Raw genomic sequence first — 20,330 nt, 5'->3', positions numbered from 1 at the left:
AACAACAACAATATATTAAAAAGCAATTTCAGCACAGATGCAGACTGGGATAAGGTCTCTACTTAAAAGGCTTGTTGAAAGAGAAAGGTCTTCAGTAGGCCCTGAAAAGATAACAGAGACAGTGCCTGTCTAATATTTAAGGGGAGGGAATTCCACAGGGTAGACGCCACTACACTAAAGGTCCATTTCCTATGTTGTGTGGAATGGACCTCCTAAGCTGTATATGGTTTTATACACCAAAACCAGAACCTTGAACTTAGCCCGGTAGCTAACCGGTAGCCAGTGCAATTATTTCAGCAGCGGGGTGACATGTTGGTGATAACCTGCTCCAGTGAGCTGTCTCGCTGCCACATTTTGCACCAGTTGCAGCTTCTGGATCAACCTCAAGGTTAGCCCCACACAGAGTGCATTACAGTAATTCAATCTGGAGGTTACCAGTGCATGGACAACAGTGGTCAGGCTATCACTGTCCAGAAACGGCCACAACTGTCTTACCAGCCAAAGCTGGTAAAAGGCACTCCTAGCCACTGAGGTCACCTGGGCCTCTAGCAACAAAGATGGATCTAGGAGCACCCCCAGACTACGGACCTGCTCTTTCAGAGGGAGTACGACTCCATCCAAAGCAGGCAACTGACCAATTATCCGAACTTGAGAACCACCAACTCACAGCATCTCCATCTTGCTAGGATTCAGACTCAGTTTATTTGCCCTCAATCAGCCCACCACAGAGTCCAGGCAGAGGTTGGCCTCTCCTGATTCAGATGTTACAGAGCAATAGAGCTGGGTATCATCAGTATACTGTTGATACCTTGCACCAAATCTCCTTTTGATTGCTCCCAAGAGCTTCGTATAGATGGTAAACATAGATGGACATCGAAATCACCCAGCACTATCGTTCCAGCTCCTCCAATACCACAGCTGAGACGGTCTCCACCAGAAGGGGGGAAGGAGGAAGAAAGGATTGGAAAGGGAGAGGGGTAGGGGCAGGAGGGAGGGGATAGGAGGGAGGAGGAGGGAAGGGTAGGTTTGATCATTTGCATGCTTATTGAGTTCAGTGGGATTTACTCCTGTGCAATCATGCTTAGGATACGTAAAAGCAAGCCTGGGGGAGGGAAGAGGAGAGGGAAGGAGGAAGGAAGGGGAGAGGGGAGGGGAAAGAAGGTGAGGAAGGGGGAGGGGGAGGAAATTGGGTGTGTGGGCACTGGGCAGGAGGAAAGCCCTTTCTTTTCCAAAGAGAAAACATTGCGAACAATATCATTGTTTTTCAGAGTTTCCCCCACCTTTTTATTCTACAGCAGGCACATGTAGTCTCCCACTCAAATTTAAACCAAAGCTGTCCGTGGCCATGTCCACATCAGACCTTTTTTTCACTTTAGACAGTCATGGCTTCTCCAAAGAATCCTGGGAAGTGTAGTTTGTGAAGGATGCTGAGAATTGCTAGGAGATGCCCTATTCACCTCACAGCGCTACAATCCCCAGAAGAGGGGCTGACTGTTAAACCACTCTGGCCACTGGAGCTCTGTCAGGGAAACAGGAGTCTCCTAACAACTCTCAGCGCCCTTCACAAACTACACTTCCGAGGATTCTTTGGGGGAAGTCAGGACTGTCTGAAGTGAAATAAATGTCTGGCATGGGTGTGGCCACCTGTGCTTATCATTGACTTCAACGTTAAATTTCTTCAATTAAAACAAATCAGCCAGGCATTTTTAAAAGTTTTAAACTGCAGAAGATGAAGATCAGAGTATGGGGCAAGGTCAGTAATAAGATTACAGATATTCTGTGAACATGGCTGGTTTTATTAATTTCAACAAATTATGAGCCCACAGACAGACAAAAGCCCAACAAGGATCTGGATTTTTTTCTCATTTTACACTTTGAACTCTCAATTCTCTCTGAGTGTTTTGTGTATCACCATGAAAACTGAGACGGTTGTTAAGCAAGGGTTTCTGAGTTCAGGACTATAAGTTTTGTAAGGTTTTGTTTTGAAATGAGCTTATGGGAAGCAGCAGAATGGCATGGATGGTATTTTCAATTTAACATTGCAAAATGAGAAAAATCCATGGTGACTATATAAAAAGAACCTTACGTTTCCTACTATGAGTGTTAATAATGTAATCCCTACTAGGCAGCACCAGCAGTATATTTCGTACACTCTAGAAGTGAGGGGAACCTTTGGCCCTCCAGATGTTGTTAAATACAGCTGCCATCATCCCCAGATGTGAGTTGTAGTTCAGCAACATCTGGAGGGTCAAAGGTTCCCCACCACACTCTACTATATGATGTATCGACCCAAACTGTGGGATGCCTTGCCAAGTGAGGTGGGTCAGGTGCCAACACTGTATTGTTTCAGGTGGCTGCTGAAACCATGGCTGTTTAGAAAGGTCTCTGGCACATTGTTTTTCTAGTGTACTTCTGATGTAATTGCTTTAATAACTGTTTTGGAAGTAATAATAGTGATTTATGGTTTTTTTATGTTAATCATGCCGGCTTTCTGATCGGGTAAGGAATAGAGATGGTGATATTTGGATCTGTTAACCACCCCAAGTTTCTTTTGAAAACTAGGTTGGATATAAGTTCTTTAAAAATAAAAAAACATTCACCAAAGAAACTAAAGTTATAAACACAGAACTAACTCTTCAGTAGACTTGTTTATAAATAGCAGATGTAGGCTTCTTTCCACAGGAGCCATGGATACAATATACTTCATAAAGCAATGTACAAGTCAATTTTTTTGTCTAGTCAGTGGTCTATTGTCTGGTTCTGAAAGCCATTCACCAGAACAACATGGAAGATCTTAGTAGAGCTGGAACATGTAAAGGGATATCTATAATTTGGGGGCCTTTTCATTCTTTGATTCATCTCAGTGAACCAAAGGTTGGAAGCCTAAAGGTTGTAAAGAATACTGGGAAACAGCCCTTCTGTGGAATCGTGAGTTATCTGTAAATGCCAGAAGCCAAGGGGCACAGATGTCCTGACTCCCACAGGAAGAAACCAAAATTTATTAGTTTCTATATCATTAGAAAAAGATGCTTCCAAAAACAATGGGAACATCTGGATAAAGGTCGCAATATTCTTTTGAACTTTAGGTAATAAGAGATCAATCATCCAAAACCAGGAATTTAAGTAACACTCCTCAGGAGACAGGAGTCTTATCAGGAAACACATCTGGTAAAGCCAGAATTCCTATTGGCAATTCCAAATTTTAATATTGTTTTCCACTTGCCATGTCTGCATTCCCCCTCCCGATTTACATGCAGTCCGATGGAGACCCAAAATTGTACTTAACCCTAGTAATTTTGGGAATTTGTAGCTTCTCTCCCAGGGCTCCAATGATCTCCTCACTCTACAGAACACACCCTAGGAACAACATTGGGGCTGCCCAGAACCACGAGAACTAAGGAAGAGTGAGATCTTTTGGGTCTAGCGCAGGTTACTGTAAGGGCAGAGCTTAGCTCATGGGCCAGACAAAGAAGTTCCCTTCTGACTTTACACTCTTGGGGCAATCTTCAGGAAAGGAATATTCTCTCATCTCTTGAACTCCTCTCTCTTCTTTTTCTCGCTGTGTGATTTGAAGCAATTCTGAATGTACCATAGGTTTAGGGTCTTTCTCTTATTCTATCTAGAGCATTAGTGAACAAATGACTATGGCAAAATTAGATACTGCTTGCATTGCCTGTAATTGTAAAATGCAGTATTTTTCCTGTTTCTTCTTTTAATAAACCAATCTTTATTTTACTTTCTGTGTGTTTTATTAAGGGTAAGAGTGATGTGTGGGTTTAATTCCAGCAAAAGGTTCCACTACACTTGCAGGGGTGGCGTTTGAATTTCCAGTCAGTATACATGCATGTGGGGATTGAAATGTACACGTGTAACACACACACAGAGAGAAAGCACAGTGTATATTCTGTGAATGAGAGACAAAAAATCATCAACTCATAACCATTTACACATATAAAAACCAAAAAAAGTGCTATCCTCCCTTTACAAAATTTTGCAAAGAGAAATCTGTGCTAGGAAGTGTTTTAAGTAAATAAAATATGATTGGTGAGCATAAGATACTGCACTAAGTATTATGGTCATGCTAAAAGGGCTTGGCTTGTTTCATAGAATGCTGTACATTTCTCCCAACTATAAGCTACAAGGTTGTGAAGGTTTTCAACAGACAGTGATATGGACAGGCACAGACGCAGATAGGCTTATGCAAACACTATTCTGGCTTCCTGTGCAAGGCAAATGGATTAAATCTATCCTGTTGTGCATAAGCAGGTACCCCAGTAAAACATGTTAGTATTACCATGTCCAGTTTTGCACTGAGATAACATAATGGTGGCCCCATTCAACCCCACTCTGTGCAAACGTTTTGCACACTACACACATGATGTTGGTAGCTGTTACTAATTAAATAGTACCATCCCACCCTGTTGAACCAATAGGATATCCTGGGTCGGTGTACTTCTCTACTGAAAATGGTACATCTAAAGCATACCCTGGAAGGTGGCTTTTTTTTTCCTGGCAGTAACTCAGATCAGAGCATGAAGCCTCACTCCTATAATCAGGGAACAGCTTATAAAGATAAGGTAGACATAAGCAAAGGGGTTGATATGATGATAATACTCTTAACACACACAAGGAAAATAAGCATTTTGTTACTGAGGTCAGAGAAGCCCAGATGCTTGCTTATTATTTTATCATCCATAACTATTGCCTAGAAAACTAAAAGTGTGGATCTACAGGTAAGACCTGAAACAACATGTTGCAGTGTTGTGGAATGCTCCCTGTTCAGGATTCGAGGCTGAGTCTTCATTAGCTCCTGGTTAGGGTTTTTTCTCCTAAAGATATTTTGTATATCTGTAAACCTTGAGGTTGCCCCAAGGCTGCTGACATGTCATTTTTGTGCATGGTCAACTATATCAGCAACAGGACTCACAGCCTGAACATTGTCAATAGAGAAAATGATATAAATACATGCAGTGGTTATCTAGAAGCCATATCCGGTGGCCAGACAGAAGAATGAAAATATGAAGAGATGCTCCTCTAAACACCGTAACAAAACTCATTTGAGGAACTAACTTAAGAACAAGCCACTCATCTTATTTAGGAACCAACAATGGAATACTTGAAAAAGTTACTTTACTACAGTCCAGTTAAGTCCAACATAACGCATTACTCACCTGCGGCTACTTTTCTTCTCTGTTTCTTCCTCTTTGGCTGTTTTTTTAGCAGCAGTTAGGTTGGTACCTTTCTTTAACTTCTTCACAATGCGTTCTTTCATTTGATGTTTCTCATCACTATCAATATCTTCATCTTCATCACAGTATCCACCTTCTTTCTCCTAAGCAAACAGGTTGTTGTGTTAAAATATCCATTCATTGTTTTTCAAATATTTGAAAACTTCATTTCATTACAAGAGTATTTCCAGAGACAACAGGCAGTTATATATTGGGGGCTTTCTAAAACAATGAGATATTTACATGAAGAAAAGAAAGATATTTCCTATCATTTTAAGCCCTCCTCAAGAAGATGTTAAAACTCCTGTCCCAATATTTCATTTATTATTATATTTATATCCCACCTTTCCTCCAGGGAGCTCAAGGCGATATATTGTATACATACATGGTTTCTCCACCAGTCCATAACCCTGTGAGGTAGGTTAGGATGACAGACAGTGACTGGCTCAAGGCCACCCGGTGAGCTTCATGGCTGAGTGAGGATATGACCCCTGTTCTTCCTCATCCAAGTCTAACCAGTACACCACAATGTTATATTGTGACTGAATACTGATGCTTTGTCTCCATTGTTTTCAACATGTATATGCATTCGAGCTGAATTGATTCAAAGTAGTATTTTTATTTGATTTTTCTCATCACCATCTTATTCCTCAACACTGTGTTGATAGTTAAATTACACACATGGTTGGAGATTGGGATTCTGTTGTTTCACCATTGCATTACCTGTATTTAATTTTAAGGTGTACTTTATGCCTATAGGTCCCTATGCTTAACGTTCAAAGGCCAAATCCTCATAACCTGTACACTACAAGATCTACAAGATGTGCAGATCATACAGATGGGACCTACTTGCACAGGACCCCTCCAGACTGGGTTGGGGTTTTTTTGCGAGTGATTTCTGTATGTCACTGATGCAACAATAGTGCATTAAATAACATTCTTGAGACTCGCCCTGTTGTTGTTATGTGCCTTAAAGTCGATTACGAATTATGGTGACCCTATGAATCAGTGACCTCCAATAGCATCTGTCGTGAACCACCCTGTTCAGATCTTGTAAGTTCAGGTCTGTGGCTTCCTTTATGGAATCAATCCATCTCTTCTTGAGCCTTCCTCTTTTTCCACTCCCTTGTTTTTCCCAGCATTATTGTTCTTTCTAGTGAATCATGTCTTCTCATTATGTATCCAAAGTATGATAACCTCAGTTTCATCATTTTAGCTTCTAGTGATAGTTCCGGTTTAATTTGTTCTAACACCCAATTATCTGTCTTTTTTGCAGTCCATGGTATGCACAAAGCTCCAACACATTTCAAAGGAGTTGATTTTTCTCTTACCCACTTTTTTCACTGTCCAACTTTCACATCCATATACAGAGATCGGGAATACCTGAATGATCCTGACTTTAGTGTTCAGTGATTCATCTTTGCATTTGAGGACCTTTTCCCGTTCTCTCATAGTTGCCCACCCCAACCCTAGCCTTCTTCTGATTTCATGACTATTGTCTCCATTTTAGTTAATCACTGTGCCATGGTATTGATAATCCTTGACAAGTTCAGTGTCCTCGTTGTCAACTTTAAAGTTACATAAAACTTCTGTTGTCATTACTTTAGTTTTCTTGATGTTCAGCTGTAGTCCTGCTTTTGTGCTTTTCTCTTTAACTTTCATCAGTATTCGTTTCTAATCATTACTGGTTTCTGCTAAGGCTATGGTATTGTCTGCATATCTTAAATTATTGATATTTCTCCCTCCAGTTTTCATACCTCCTTCATCTTGGTCCAATCCTGCTTTCTGTATGATATGTTCTGCGTACAGATTAAACAAATAGGGTGATAAAATACAACCCTGTCTCACACCCTTTCCAATTGGGAACCAATCTGTTTCTCCGTATTCTGTCCTTACAGCAGCCTCTTGACAATCAGATGCTATGGCACCCCCATTTCTTCTTTTAAAGCATTCCATAGTTTTTCATGATCTACACAGTCAAAGGCTTTGCTGTTGTCTATAAAGCACAGGGTGATTTTCTTCTGAAATTCCTTGCTCCGTTCCATTATCCAACGTATGTTTGCAATATGATCTCTGGTGCCTCTTCCCTTTCTAAATCCAGCTTGGTAACAGCCTTTGTTGTAGAATCTTGAGCATTACTTTGCTTGCATGGGATATTAAAGCAATAGTTTCATAATTACTGCATTCCCTGGGATCCCCTTTCTTTGGAACTGAGATGTGTATTGAACACTTCCCGTCTGTGGGCCATTGTTTAGTTTTCCATATTTGTTGACAAATTTTTGTCAAAGTTTGGACAGATTCAGTCTCAGTAGCTTGTAGCAACTCTATTGGTATGTCATCTGTTCCTGGTGAATTGTTTCTTTCAAGTATTTTAAGAGCAGCTTTCACCTCACTTTCTAAAATTTCTGGTTCTTCATCATATGATTCCTCCATGAATGCATCTGTCATCTTTGCATCTCTTATATATAGTTCTTCAGTGTACTGCTTTCATCTTCCTTTTATTTCATCTTAGTCAGTCAGTGTGTTCCCCTGTTGATATTATTCAGCATCCCTACTCTTGGCTTAAATTTTCCTTTAATTCCTCTAATCTTTTGGAATAGGGTTCTTGTTCCACACTTTCTGTTGGCCTCTTCTATTTCTATACAATAACTATTGTAATAGCTCTCTTTGTCCCTACATACTAGATGCTGTATTGTTGCATTTAGGGTTCTGACCATGTTTCTATTTCCTTTTGCTTTTGCTTTCCTTCTCTCTTTAACCATTTTAAGTTTTATCAGTCATCCACTTTAGTCTTTCTCTCTTTTAAACAAGAGGTATTGCCTCTTTGCATTCTTCCCTGATAATGTCTCTTACTTCAATCCATAAGTTTAAAGTCTCAAACCTGTTCCTTATTTGATCTTTATATGCTTCTGGGATGTTATTTAAATTGTATTTTGGCATTTATGATTGCTTTGTTGTTCTTCTTTAGCTTTACTCTGATTTTCGATATGACTAGTTCATGATCTGTACCGCAGTCTGCTCCTGGTCTTGTTTTCGCAGAAAATATGGAACTTCTCCATCTTCTGCTACCAATTATATAATCAATTTGATTCCTATATTGACCATTTGGTGATGTCCACATGTACAGTGTTCTTTTTGGTTGCTCAAAAAATGTGTTGGCAAGAAACACATGATGGGCTTCACAGTATTCACTAAGTCTTTCTGCTGCTTCATTTCTATCTCCTAAGCCCCATTTCCCCACAATTCCTAGTTCTTCTCTGTTCACTGCTTTTTCATTCCAATCCCCACATCTTGTTTTGGTGTGTGATCAATTTCTTCCTGTACTTCTGTGTAAAATTTCTCCAATTCCTCTTCTTCTGTGCTTGCTGTTGGAATGTAGAGTTGGATGATGGTTATGTTAATAGGTTTCCTGTTAAATCTCACTGACATAACTCACTCACACCTCGCGTTATAGCTCCGAATTGTTTTTGCTACATCACTTCTCACTATTAAAGCAACCCCATTTCTTCTTAATTTCTCATTTCCTGCATAAGATATACTAGCCCTGTAAAGGAAGGTAAATGTAAGTTTTGGTGTCTAGATAAAAATAATAGGGAGAGTTTCCAAGGACATCTCTTTATCTAATTGCTTCTATACTCTTAGTTCATGAAATAATTGACTAGGCTCACAAGATGACTCCTAAGTGTATGCTAGTATGTTGTACTGTACTTTATTTTTATTTTTTATACTGTTTTAAGATTTATTTATTTTGTGTTTAGTTTTTTTGAGTTCTGTTCGGCGTATTGCATTGTATGATATTGTGTCTGACCACTTTTGTATATGTTTTTGTGATTCCTTTATATCGTATCTGATTTCCGTAGTTTATATTGTATATTGAATTGAGGTTTTTTTCTTTTTTGGTATTGATTTGTATTTTTTTATATGGTTCTGTTATTCTTTTGCATGGTACTGGACCTTTACTTTGCACAATGTTTTGAAATTATGTTTGACTATATTTGACTTTTATTTTCTGTACACTGCTTTGAGATTCCTTGAATATACAGTGATTAAGAAATGTAATAATGATGATGATCATAATAATGATAAGAAGTAGTGGCAGATTTATACAGGACTGTATACGCATAATTCTGCTTTATTAGTTGTTCTGTAAAGCTTCCACAATGTTTTTGCACAACTGCTGTCTGGAAGACCACTCTTGTGCTAAAGGGCAACAAAAGCTGAACTACCCTTCTCCTCTCCCAGGACATTTGTGGTATGAGAAGTTATAGGATTGCAGCAGGAAGTGACGGGACATGCACTGATTGGAAACGAAGCAGTATGTCCACCCCAAAACTTTTGCAGGTGTAAGCAGTATTGAAAGCGGAACTGTGTATAACCACTCCAATATCATCATGAACACAAATCACCATGAATGTACAATAAAAAGGATGTCTGGAGAAGCCTATGTCCTTCTCATTAGGGTGGGTGGGGCAAGGAAAGCAGAACATTTCAGGGGTAGGACAGCGCAGTCCCTACTCCTCCCTATGTGTAGGATTTGAACATCTGTGTACGACTCTTCTTCACTGGGTATTTTTAATCATTCTTCCCCATGAATTTCATGTCAGCTCAAAGCAGCAAACTTTAGTTCAAGGTTCTTGTTTTGATCTTTGAATGAATCACCTCCATGCACATGCTTTTATTCAACAGAGAATAACCAGCCTGGTGGCAACACGTATCAGCTTTAATGCAGGACTTTCCTGCAAATATTTGAACTTTACAGCAAAAAGGGTTCCATACTGATGGAGAAATGCTACTCACCTCATCAGAGTTATCATTTTCATCTGCTTTTTCACTGAAAGGCAAGACAACTTATGTAAGTAGATTCCTCTGTAATGTTACTTAAATTATCTGAATGAAATCAAAACAGAATTTAAAACTACAGGAGAAATATAAACATACATAACAGAATTCCATCACAGGGATTCCACCTATCTATATATGTACGTTGCATACAAAGCAAAGGTGGAAAACAGGGTTAGCTCTTTTTAGTAGTGTTTAGTGTTCTTCCAGGGACAACCTGCATTTGAATATTTACACATGCATGTTGCTGCAACAATGTGCATAGTACAACCTGTAAGAACAACTCCATAAAGAACAATCTAATCTGGACTTCAGAGAAATGTCATAGGAATGGGGGAAGAGAAGGAACCAGTTACTACTTAAAGAGAGAGAAGTGGGATGGCCATAAGTCGTAATCGACCTTAAGGCACATAGCTCACACACAAGGGGAATGGAAGACAATGTAGGCAAAAATGGGAAGGGGAGGAAACAGAGAGAGAAGGGTAGCAAAATGAGCAATAGAGAAGATATACAGTATGAGTCTGCCCTATATTACAAGTTGGACGTGACAGTGAACCAGCACTTACTGGATTTTCTGAGGTACGTTAAAATCAGGCTAATACAGTTCTGAAGATGTCTACAGTAAGCTTTCTCCATTGCCTATTTTTATTTTCATTTTGTATTTCAAATGGGAAATTCAACTGATTGATGGTATTACGACAAGATAGGGGAGGGGGAGGGAAATGGATTAGAGAGGGACGTTCACTTACAGAAAAAGACACTGTCTCCCTAGGATGTGTTTGTGTGCATTCGAAGTGGTGGTGGCAGGAAAATGACACAAGGAATTCACGCATGTACGTTTGTTTGCATTAAGACAAACACAGGACCGAGGTACAGGAGACACCATTTCATTCCCTCCCCTAGCTAGTATTCTTACAACAGTGCTGGGAGGCTCAATTTGCAGTTCTCACTCCTGCTTTGCTTAAGAACTGCAGGAGTTGCTATAGGATAGTCCTAGACCCAAAGAGCAAGAGGTAGGCCTGTGGACAGGTAGTTATTCGTTTATGGTGCAGCAGCAAGTGCACCAGACATACAGACCACAATAGAAATCCAGCTGTCCCAAGCTGACACAGCTGCTGATTAACAAGTAGCATATTAACCTTTCAATGGCAGGAACTGAGCTCAGATGTGGATCATCTTTCAATAAGTCATGACTGCTTTTGCTTTTCCCTTTCATATTCTAAAACAGAAGGAAAGAAACAGAAGAATGAGTATGAAGAATGGGGGGAAATCCTTATTTTAACCTCACACATCATTGAAAAAAATACATCCTCTCTCTCCTATACATTTATTTATTTTAATAAATTTGTAACCCTGCATTTCAATCCTAAGAAGTCCATAAAGCTGCTTAATAAAAAAAAGCCATTTCATAAACAAAGAACTAAATATCGGCAGTTACATAAATTGCTAACATTGTTGATTGCAAATATCCCCTGAAATAAAACAATTGTGACTTGCTGCTTAAAAATTTGCAGCAAACTAGTAATGCAGTCTCCCTCCCTCCTGCCCTTTGGCAGCACGTTCCACAACCTTGGTACCATCACCAAGGAAGTCCTATCACATCTAGTCACCCACTGCACCTCAGATAGAGGGAGAGGGAGAGGCATAAAGCATGACCTTAGGTCCTACATGACCTAAGGCAGGGATGCGGAACCTATAGCCTTCCAGAGGCAGTTGGACTCCAATTCCCATCAATCCCAGTCAACATGGCCAATGGTCAAGGATGATGGCATTTAATTATTTGATTTATATCCCGCCCTTCCTCCCAGCAGCAGCCCAACAACAACAGGATGGCCACCAAGCTAAATATATGGGTAAATTCATGTAGTAAAAGGTGGTTCTTAAGGTATCAGGTATCAGACCATGTACTGCTTTAAGGGGTCATAATCAGCACTTTGAATTGTGACAGAAACCAGTCAGGAGCCAGGTGTATGCTCTATGGGAATTGCCCCCATTTAACAGCTTGACAGCCACATCTTGGACCAAATGTAGTTTTGCAGGGGCTTTTTAAGGGCAGCCCCACATATGGCATATTAGAATAATCTAACCTGGAAGACATGAAGGTATATATGAAACAAAGCGCTCTTTGACTACCTGCATTTTCTGGAGCAAGACTGGGTCTCAGAGGATACCAAAGCTGTGCCAAGTCTTTAGTGGAAGCGCAAACACAACACAGGATATACAACTACTCCTAGTTCAGCATCACTGCCCCCGCCCATAATCTTTTTTATCTGACTGAAGTTAGTTATTCCACAAACTGAGAGATAGGTTTAATGCCTCCAACAAAGCACTTAGAGAATGAAATCAACATTTCAAAAATAAAATTAATAAATGCAAGTTCAGATAGGAATTCACAATGCTAGATACCAAGAAGGTACCTGTTGCTCAGCCATGAGTTGGCTAGGAAACTCTTATAGCAAGCCAGGATCACTAGGAGCCAATGGGAAGCTGGGGGATGGAGCTAATAACAAAGACAGCCTACACCTAATGACTTTAATAAACTGAACTAGATCTCTGCACCCTAAACTGTGGTAATTTTAACTATGATTCATGGAAGCAAGCCCATAAATCATGGTTTAGAGTGTGGATATATCAATAAACTGTAGTTAGTTAAAAACAGAAGTGAAAGCTTCTGCCTTCTTACAGCCATGCTGGAGAAGGGAGGGAACAGCACCTCCATCCATTCATGCAATACAGTTTATTGTTACATCCAAATGAGGCCAATGGCATGGTACCCTAAAAATACTACTGGCCTGAATGAAGGACTCTTACACTGTGCAGTCTAAATTTGAAAGGGACCAATTCTCTAGCAGCAAAATATTACATTACCACAATATTTATAAGGATACATGTGAAGTAGATCCTTCTGTATATTCATGTTTTATCTGAACTTGGCCATGTCCTGTATTTAGCATAATACATTGGCTTACAAAGCTCTGTAAGGTGAAGGTTCTGAAAGCAAAGCAGTTATTCACAAAACTAAGGAAGTGAATAAGCGTCACAGAAATATACAGTTGGCCTGGAACTATACCTGGCTAACTCTGTTGACTTCTACTTCTTCTTCTTCAGCTTCTTCTCCAAATGAAAGCAAGCTAAAATTCCTTCACACACAAAAAGGAAAAAAACTTAAGTTTTGTTCTATATAGATTATTTTACTGGAAACAACATTTCAGAATAGTTTTGAATAGAATAGCCAGTTCAAAGGACTACAATGTATAGAAATGTATTACTCTTATATGGTATAGACAAGCTATTTTATAGGGATCCTATCATTCTGCAGTGATACATGAATCACATCTTAGTGTTTGCATGCAATGTTAATACTGAGTTTTGTCGAAAAGAAATAGCCCATCACAGGGTATAATTACTTTGTGCCCTTGGATTTTGCCTTTTTTACTTCTTCCACTGGTTTCTCATTCTTCATCTTTTTACTGGCTCTTGGAATTATGTCATCAAATGGATTAAACAAAACCTACAAGAAAAATATTTTAGAAAACCTCTTTTAGGACTTTCCATTGTGTAAAGTAATAAGATTTTAAAGCCATTCAATCACTGCAGTAAAATAGTCACAGAAGAGTGACAACTGGGAGAGTCACAACAGAAGAGTGCCTATTTCCAGCTCTTGCGGGTTCACCAGCTGCAGCCCCTTTTAGATGGAGATGGCTTAGCCCCAGTACTCCATGCTCTGGTAACTTTCTGCCAGGATTATTGCAATATATTCTATGTGGGGCTGCCCCTAAAGAAGAAACTTCAACTGATCCAAAATGCAGCGGCCAGATTACTGGCTGGGATTGCTTTTAGAATTCATATAACCCCTGTCCTAAAACAGTTACATTGGTTGCCAGTTCATTTCTTGGCTCAGTTTAACGTGTTCATGCTGCTGTTTAAAGCCCTAAACACCGGACCCCTCAGGTGTTAAAATCAACAGAGAGGGGCCTTCTTGGTCGTTCCGCCACCCACAGAAATTTGGGGGATGGTGACCTGGGAGAGGGCATTCTCTGTGGCAACCCTTAAGTTGTGGAATTGCTTGCTTACAGAGGTGTGCGTGGCACCTTCACTGTACAGCTTTTGGTGAATGCTAAAGGTGCACTTCTTGAGATGTATGTTTTCAGGACCCACCATATTCCTGTGATTGTAATTTGTTTTAATTGTTTTTAATACTGCATTTTAAACTGCTGTAACCCACCCCAGGACCTGCTGGTGAAGAGCTGGTAATAAATATAACAACAATTATAAAATATAATAACAACATGAAACTGCCACACACCAAGGTTCAGCTCACATTAAGACTCAGCTCGCACATGCATGGGCTGGAATGAGCCTAAATAAAACTCACACTGGAGCTGATGTAGAATGCTGTGGCATGAGAGAGATGAGAACACACACACACAGTTATGATGCAACTGAATTTGCTGCCTGCAAGCTTTGAGGCCCAATTCAATTCATTGCTGGTGCTTATCTTCAAAACCCTTCACAACCTGGTTAGCTTAGGGACCACTGCTCTGTATTAGCCATAATAATCAGTTCAGGCCCTGCCCTGTAGGGCTTTTATCAATTGTTCCACAATTCTTGCACAACCTCCTGAATGAGGTCAGAAATTATATCTCCCTGATGGCATTCCAGAAGGGTTACTAGACCCTATTTAGCATGGCCTCTGGCAGTAAAATGAAGAGCGTGGCCATGGGCTATACTCTGTATTAGTAGGCTATGATTTTTTGTGGAATTATGTTGAAATTGATTTCTTAATTATTGTTTTTTATGCATTATGTGATTTTAAGTATTTTATTTGTATGCAAGCTATTTTAGCTTAAGCAAAAGCTGCAAAGAGCTTAAATAAATGCGTCAGTCTAATGACATTTGGCTACTGAGGGTTTGTTGAACTAACACAGTCAATTCTGAAACTGCTGACATTAAATATAAATCTTTTAAAATGGTATCACAACTGACAGACATTCATGCATATGCATCAGTTTAAGAGTTTAAGGGTATCTTCATGACTCATTCTGGCCACTAATTTTACAAACACAGATAAGAATACATATCCCATTTAATTTTAATAGTGTGAAAACAAGGAAACTGTATATTTTAACCCATTTCAGATAACCTTAATACCTACCTCGGTATTTTTTATTTTATGCGGATTGACTGGTCTTTCATTCGCGTCTGTTTCAACTTCTGAAAGTCGTAACATGTTGTATATGGTATCTCCAGTAGTCTGCCAAATTAGAAGAGCTTTTCTAAAGCTACCATAAATCATAAATTATTTGCAAAGTACATTCTAGATAGTTTTAGAAGTCGATACATTTTCTGTGAAAAAGCAGTATTGGTTTAACAGCATATAAAGTGCGCTTATACTTTACATCAAGACAGCCTTTTTCCACAGTAAGAATTGCAATTTGAAAAGATACACAATCTACAGGATTCCTATGCCTGACCTAAGACATATATCCTGGGGCCGAGCCATACAGATCCATTTAGTCTTACAGCTATGTCTGCAGACTGCATTGTTGGAACCCTCTTTCATTGATTCTTCAAGGAGGTTGTCCCAAGACATTCATTTACTGCATGAACTATGTTTCTTGCAGCACAGCATGGTAAAATAAGGAGCCATCTTTTTCTCTTGGCAACTCTCCCTGTCTTCCAACATTGTGCTAAGCACTGGAAGACAGGGACAGTTGTCCACCTGCTGAAGGACAGTGGGAAGCTTTCCTGTGTATCAATGCTCTAGCTGGAGGAACAAAATGACACTATTATCATAGCTGTGAACAGCCACAGAAGAAACAAATGTAAGGTCCATGCCCCACAAACCACTCATTTTACCCTACAATTTTTCTCATGAGCTGAGCCATTGGCTAAGTCTTAATTTAGACATATTTGACAGCATCGTTACTTTTGTTTGCTTGATCAAGAGTTTATTTTATTGTTTACTTCTGAAGTCAGCCATTTCAATAAAATGAAATTTGAAGACAGTATAAAAAATACTTTTGCAACAATAAATCATCATTTCCAGAGAAAATCAGGAGGATCACTCAGTTTGGATACAGACTATTTGGAGGTGTGTGTGTGACGTGTGTGTGTGTGTGTGTGTGTGTGTGAGTGAGAGAGAGAGGGAGAGAGAGAGAGAGAGAGAGAGAGAGAGAGAGAGAGATCTAAGCTCCCATTAGCTGGTCACACTGGAAAATAACCCTGATCAAATATGCAATCACAGACAGAAAACTGTGTGTACATTTTGTTTTGCTGTGACTGTTCCATTTGCATTTGTTTGTTTGTTTACACTATCCTTAATATACTCCTTTTTTCATTTACTATAATTGGAATTATAGTATATTACTCATAGTATACTATATTCTACTATACCTGAATTACAGTTTCTGGTAATTGCAGGTGGGAAGAGTGCTGTTGCATTCAGGTCCTGCTTGTGAGCTTCTCATGGGCATCAGGTTGGCCACTGTGAAAACAGGAAGCTGGCCTAGATAGGCCTTTGGCCTGATCCAACAGGGTTCTTCTTATGTGTTTACAAGTAGTGTATGTGATTACCGGGTAGGAAACTGAGGTAACCTGGTCAACTCTGGGATATTGATTCTATAGGAGCACTGCTCTCACTCTCTCTTTTAAAAATGTATTCTAGAGAACAAAAACAAAGTTGGTAAGAACCTAACCACTATTGTCCATGCACTTGTAACCTCCAGGCTAGATTATTGTAATCTGCTCTACCTGGGGCTGCCCTTGAGGTTGATCTGGAAGCTGCAGCTGGTGCAAAATGCAGTGGTGCGACTGCTCAGTGGGGCAGGGTATCGCCAGCATGTCACCTCGCTGCTGAAAGAATTGCACTGGCTTCCCATTAACTACCAGGCTAAGTTCAAGCTTCTGGTTTTGGTATACAAAGCCCTATACAAAGCTTGGGACCAGGATACCTGAAAGATTGTCTTAACCCTTATATAGCCAGTTGATCACTACATTCTGCAGGTGAGGGCCTCCTGCAGATACCATCTTATCAGGAGGTCTGCTCCGCACAACATAGAAAGCCTACCTTTAGTGTAGTGGTACCTACCCTTTGGAATTCCCTCCCCTTAAATATTAGGCAGGTACCATCTCTGTTATCTTTTCAGTGTCTACTGAAGACCTTCCTCTTTCAACAAGCCTTTTAAGTAGAGACCTTATCCCAGTCTGCACCTGTGTTGGAATTACTTTTTAAGATGTTTTTAAAGCTTTTTAAAAGAATATGTTTAAAAGATGTTTTGTTTTAACATGTTTTAAAGATGATTTGCTTTAATATATTTTAAAGTCTGTTTTTATTATTTTTTAGAATGTTTTTAGTGTTTTTGTTTGCTGCTGTGGGCTCCTACTGGGAGGAATGGAGGGATATAAATTTAATAAATAATAAATAAATAAACTTCCTTACAGCTTAGAGTGGCAGAGGTCAGAGTGTTGAAGCTCAAGTGAGAGCAAGAGGCAGCTTACAGCACAAATCTAATTGTGCCTACTCAGAAGGAAGTCCTATTGAATTCAGTGGGACTTTGGCCACATCTGTGCTACACATTCAGAACAGCGTCATACCACTTTGAACAATCATGGCTTCCCCCAAATAATCTTGGGAACTGTAGTTTGTCAAGTGTGCTGAGATTGCCAGAAGTCTCCAATTCTCCTCACAGAGCTTTATTTCCCAGAGTTCCCTGGGAAGGCAGAGTGATTGTAAAACCACTCTGGGAATTGTAGCTCTGTGAGAAGAATAGGGGTTTCCTAACAACTCTCAGTATCCTTAACAAACTACAGTTCCAAGGCTTCTCTGGGGGAAGCCCTGGCTGTCTAAACTCCCAGGGAAATGAGGTTAAGATTCTTAGGGAAACAAGAAGACTGATCTGGACCTTATATCAAAAAGGGTGACTCCAAAATCCTACATACTGCACCTTTAAGATGTCAATAAACACACTTCATTTTTTTCGCTGCAGGCAACTAACATGGCTACCCTTGCAAGAGACTAACATATATACTGCATCTGTGTTCAAGTCTTGCAAAAGAATGAATATGGAGTTCTTCCTCTTAGTGAGCAGCTTGGTTTGATTTCTTGAGTCGCTATTTGCCCTGCAATAAACCTTTCTCTGCTTACATGGCACACCATGCTTTGGCATAAACAAGTGTTCTCTAAAGGACTAGTAGAATGATTCTTGCTCTTTACTAATTTTTATAAACAGTCAATTTGCCTTTTCTTCCTTTTCACTACCTTCTTTCATGCTTCAATTCCCATTCATGCTGAATAAATATAATATAGTGTTTGCGGGGGTGGGGGTTAGGTTGATCTAGCCCTCTATTTGTGAGAGACTGTTTTCAAGATGTTTTGACAGCTCTTGTTGGATTTTATTATCCAAGGTTTTTGAGCAAACCCCCCCAAATCTGAACACAAATTCAGCCAGAAAAAATAATGGAGTTTGGGACAGAAGCCTTTCAAACCTTTCCAAAGATGGTGTGTTTGTTGTTAAGTTCATCTGCCCGACCCATAGTAAAGAAGAACTGGCTGCCATTATCATGAAGCCCAGCATTTGCCATGGCAACCAGGCCTCGACGATTAAAACGCAATCGTGAGTGGAATTCATCCTGTGAATTAAAGAGGAAGAACAATTAGTGGACAAGTTTAATTGGCTCTTGTTCATTCAACAGATTGCCCATTGATACACATAAGATGACCTCTGGAACACTACTTCAAAAACACTATTTGCAGCCATCTCCTAAAGCAACAATTGTCTTCATTATCAACCCCAGCTTATTTCTCTTACGCTATTACAAACCAGCTTATATTTTCCATGGAAAAACTAGAAGTAATTAATTTATGCAGAAAAAATGTCCCAGTTTTAAGGACTTGCAATATAAAGTGATGCCTTTGGAAGCCTGCAAATATAGAAAGTTACATCAGAAGCAACAGGTTAAAGTGGGTCTTTTCTCTCAGCTATCCTAGCTAGCAAATAGCAGTCATTAATTCCAAAGGCACAAAGTAATTGCATGCTTTTAGAAAAGTAACTTTTTTTAAAGCTTTCTCATGATCACTACCACTTAAAGACAGGAAATCTTGAAAGATCAGGGTCTGTTCTTCCTTCCAGGCTTGGCAATCATGCCAACTCATTCCAAATCTTAAGATTCCCCCATCCCACCCTGCAAACCTATGAACAGCCTACATTTCATAACAATGGACAAGAGTAAAAATACTGAAAACTTTGAGCTAGATCTAGCCACGGGTTAGCCCTTTAAGGTCCACCAATTGCAGTGAGACTCAAATCGCATTTGCTGAAACCACTCCCATTGAAATCAATGTGCAACACATTTTTGCTCAGAAGTAAGTCCCACTGAGATATTCCCTACTGTGAGCTGTGCATTTATAGGATTAGAGTCTAACTGTAGTGGGATCACCTACTGTATTTTAAGCCACCTAAACCAAAATTACACAAGAGTAGAATAAATGGAAAATAAAACCCAATGAAAACAGAGATTTACCTTAAAAGGGGCCCCATAGACAGACTCTCCTCCTGACCCAGTACCAGTTGGATCTCCTCCTTGCACTATAAACTCAGGAACAACCCTGTGAAATATTGTATTGTCATAATAACCTGTAAAGAAAAATAGCCATTAGGGTAGTTTGCACTGGCTGTATACTTTTCATTCATAGCAGAATTCTGGGTTAAAACTTAAATTTTAGTCCTAGAAAGAAATCTCCTCTTAAAATTAGCAAATTTTGAAGAAGGTAAAGAAACTAGACTACCAAAACCACATATGGAATTTAAAAGGGTTTTTAAAGGATTGTTAACAATAAACACTGTTGTTCACAAACACTGACTTGGCTTGGCTTACTAGCCAGCCTCTCTCAGTCCTCACTATCAACCTTCTTCTAAGTTCTCTAGCATTTGAAGCAGACTTTGCAAAGAGCCCGGGGTTACTCCATACTGCAGCTTCTCCTGCTGCTTTGTCTCTTCTCCAAATTGTGTCTCACGTGAGAGAAACTCCAAGTTCCCTCCCAAGCCATCTGGCAATCTCAGAGGACCTGAAAATAGAGGCAGAGTCTTGTCTCTGTTGCATTTGGACAAGAAACAGTGAGGGTGATTTCTGGGGTTTTCTTAGCCTTGAAACTCAGAAAAATCCTCACAGCCAAGCCCTTGGAGCTCATCAGTGAGCTCAACGGAAAAGTGAGGTCTCCTTTTCCTTACATCAACTTTTGGAGAAGGGAAGAAACACCAAGAG

At 39.7% G+C, this 20,330-nt stretch overlaps 1 protein-coding gene across 2 annotated transcripts in view; it reads right to left on the bottom strand.

The window, feature by feature from the left end:
* CWC27 (CWC27 spliceosome associated cyclophilin) overlaps nucleotides 1–20,330 on the bottom strand; it is a 192,967-nt gene that overhangs the window by 166,744 nt on the left and 5,893 nt on the right. For both annotated transcript variants that reach the window (XM_061619114.1, XM_061619123.1), the window contains exons 3-10: nucleotides 19,590–19,702; nucleotides 18,555–18,698; nucleotides 15,223–15,321; nucleotides 13,475–13,578; nucleotides 13,138–13,207; nucleotides 11,207–11,286; nucleotides 10,026–10,059; nucleotides 5,172–5,332 (exon numbers count right to left, since the gene is read on the bottom strand). In XM_061619114.1, the coding sequence (XP_061475098.1) occupies nucleotides 5,172–5,332; nucleotides 10,026–10,059; nucleotides 11,207–11,286; nucleotides 13,138–13,207; nucleotides 13,475–13,578; nucleotides 15,223–15,321; nucleotides 18,555–18,698; nucleotides 19,590–19,702 (805 nt within the window). The remainder of the gene's footprint in view (nucleotides 1–5,171; nucleotides 5,333–10,025; nucleotides 10,060–11,206; nucleotides 11,287–13,137; nucleotides 13,208–13,474; nucleotides 13,579–15,222; nucleotides 15,322–18,554; nucleotides 18,699–19,589; nucleotides 19,703–20,330) is intronic.

Source organism: Rhineura floridana, chromosome 1 (genome assembly GCF_030035675.1).
Source record: "Rhineura floridana isolate rRhiFlo1 chromosome 1, rRhiFlo1.hap2, whole genome shotgun sequence".
NCBI classification, from domain to species: Eukaryota; Metazoa; Chordata; class Lepidosauria; order Squamata; family Rhineuridae; genus Rhineura; species Rhineura floridana.
Note: the sequence above shows the minus strand (reverse complement) of the source record. Positions and strands in the feature narration are given on the sequence as shown.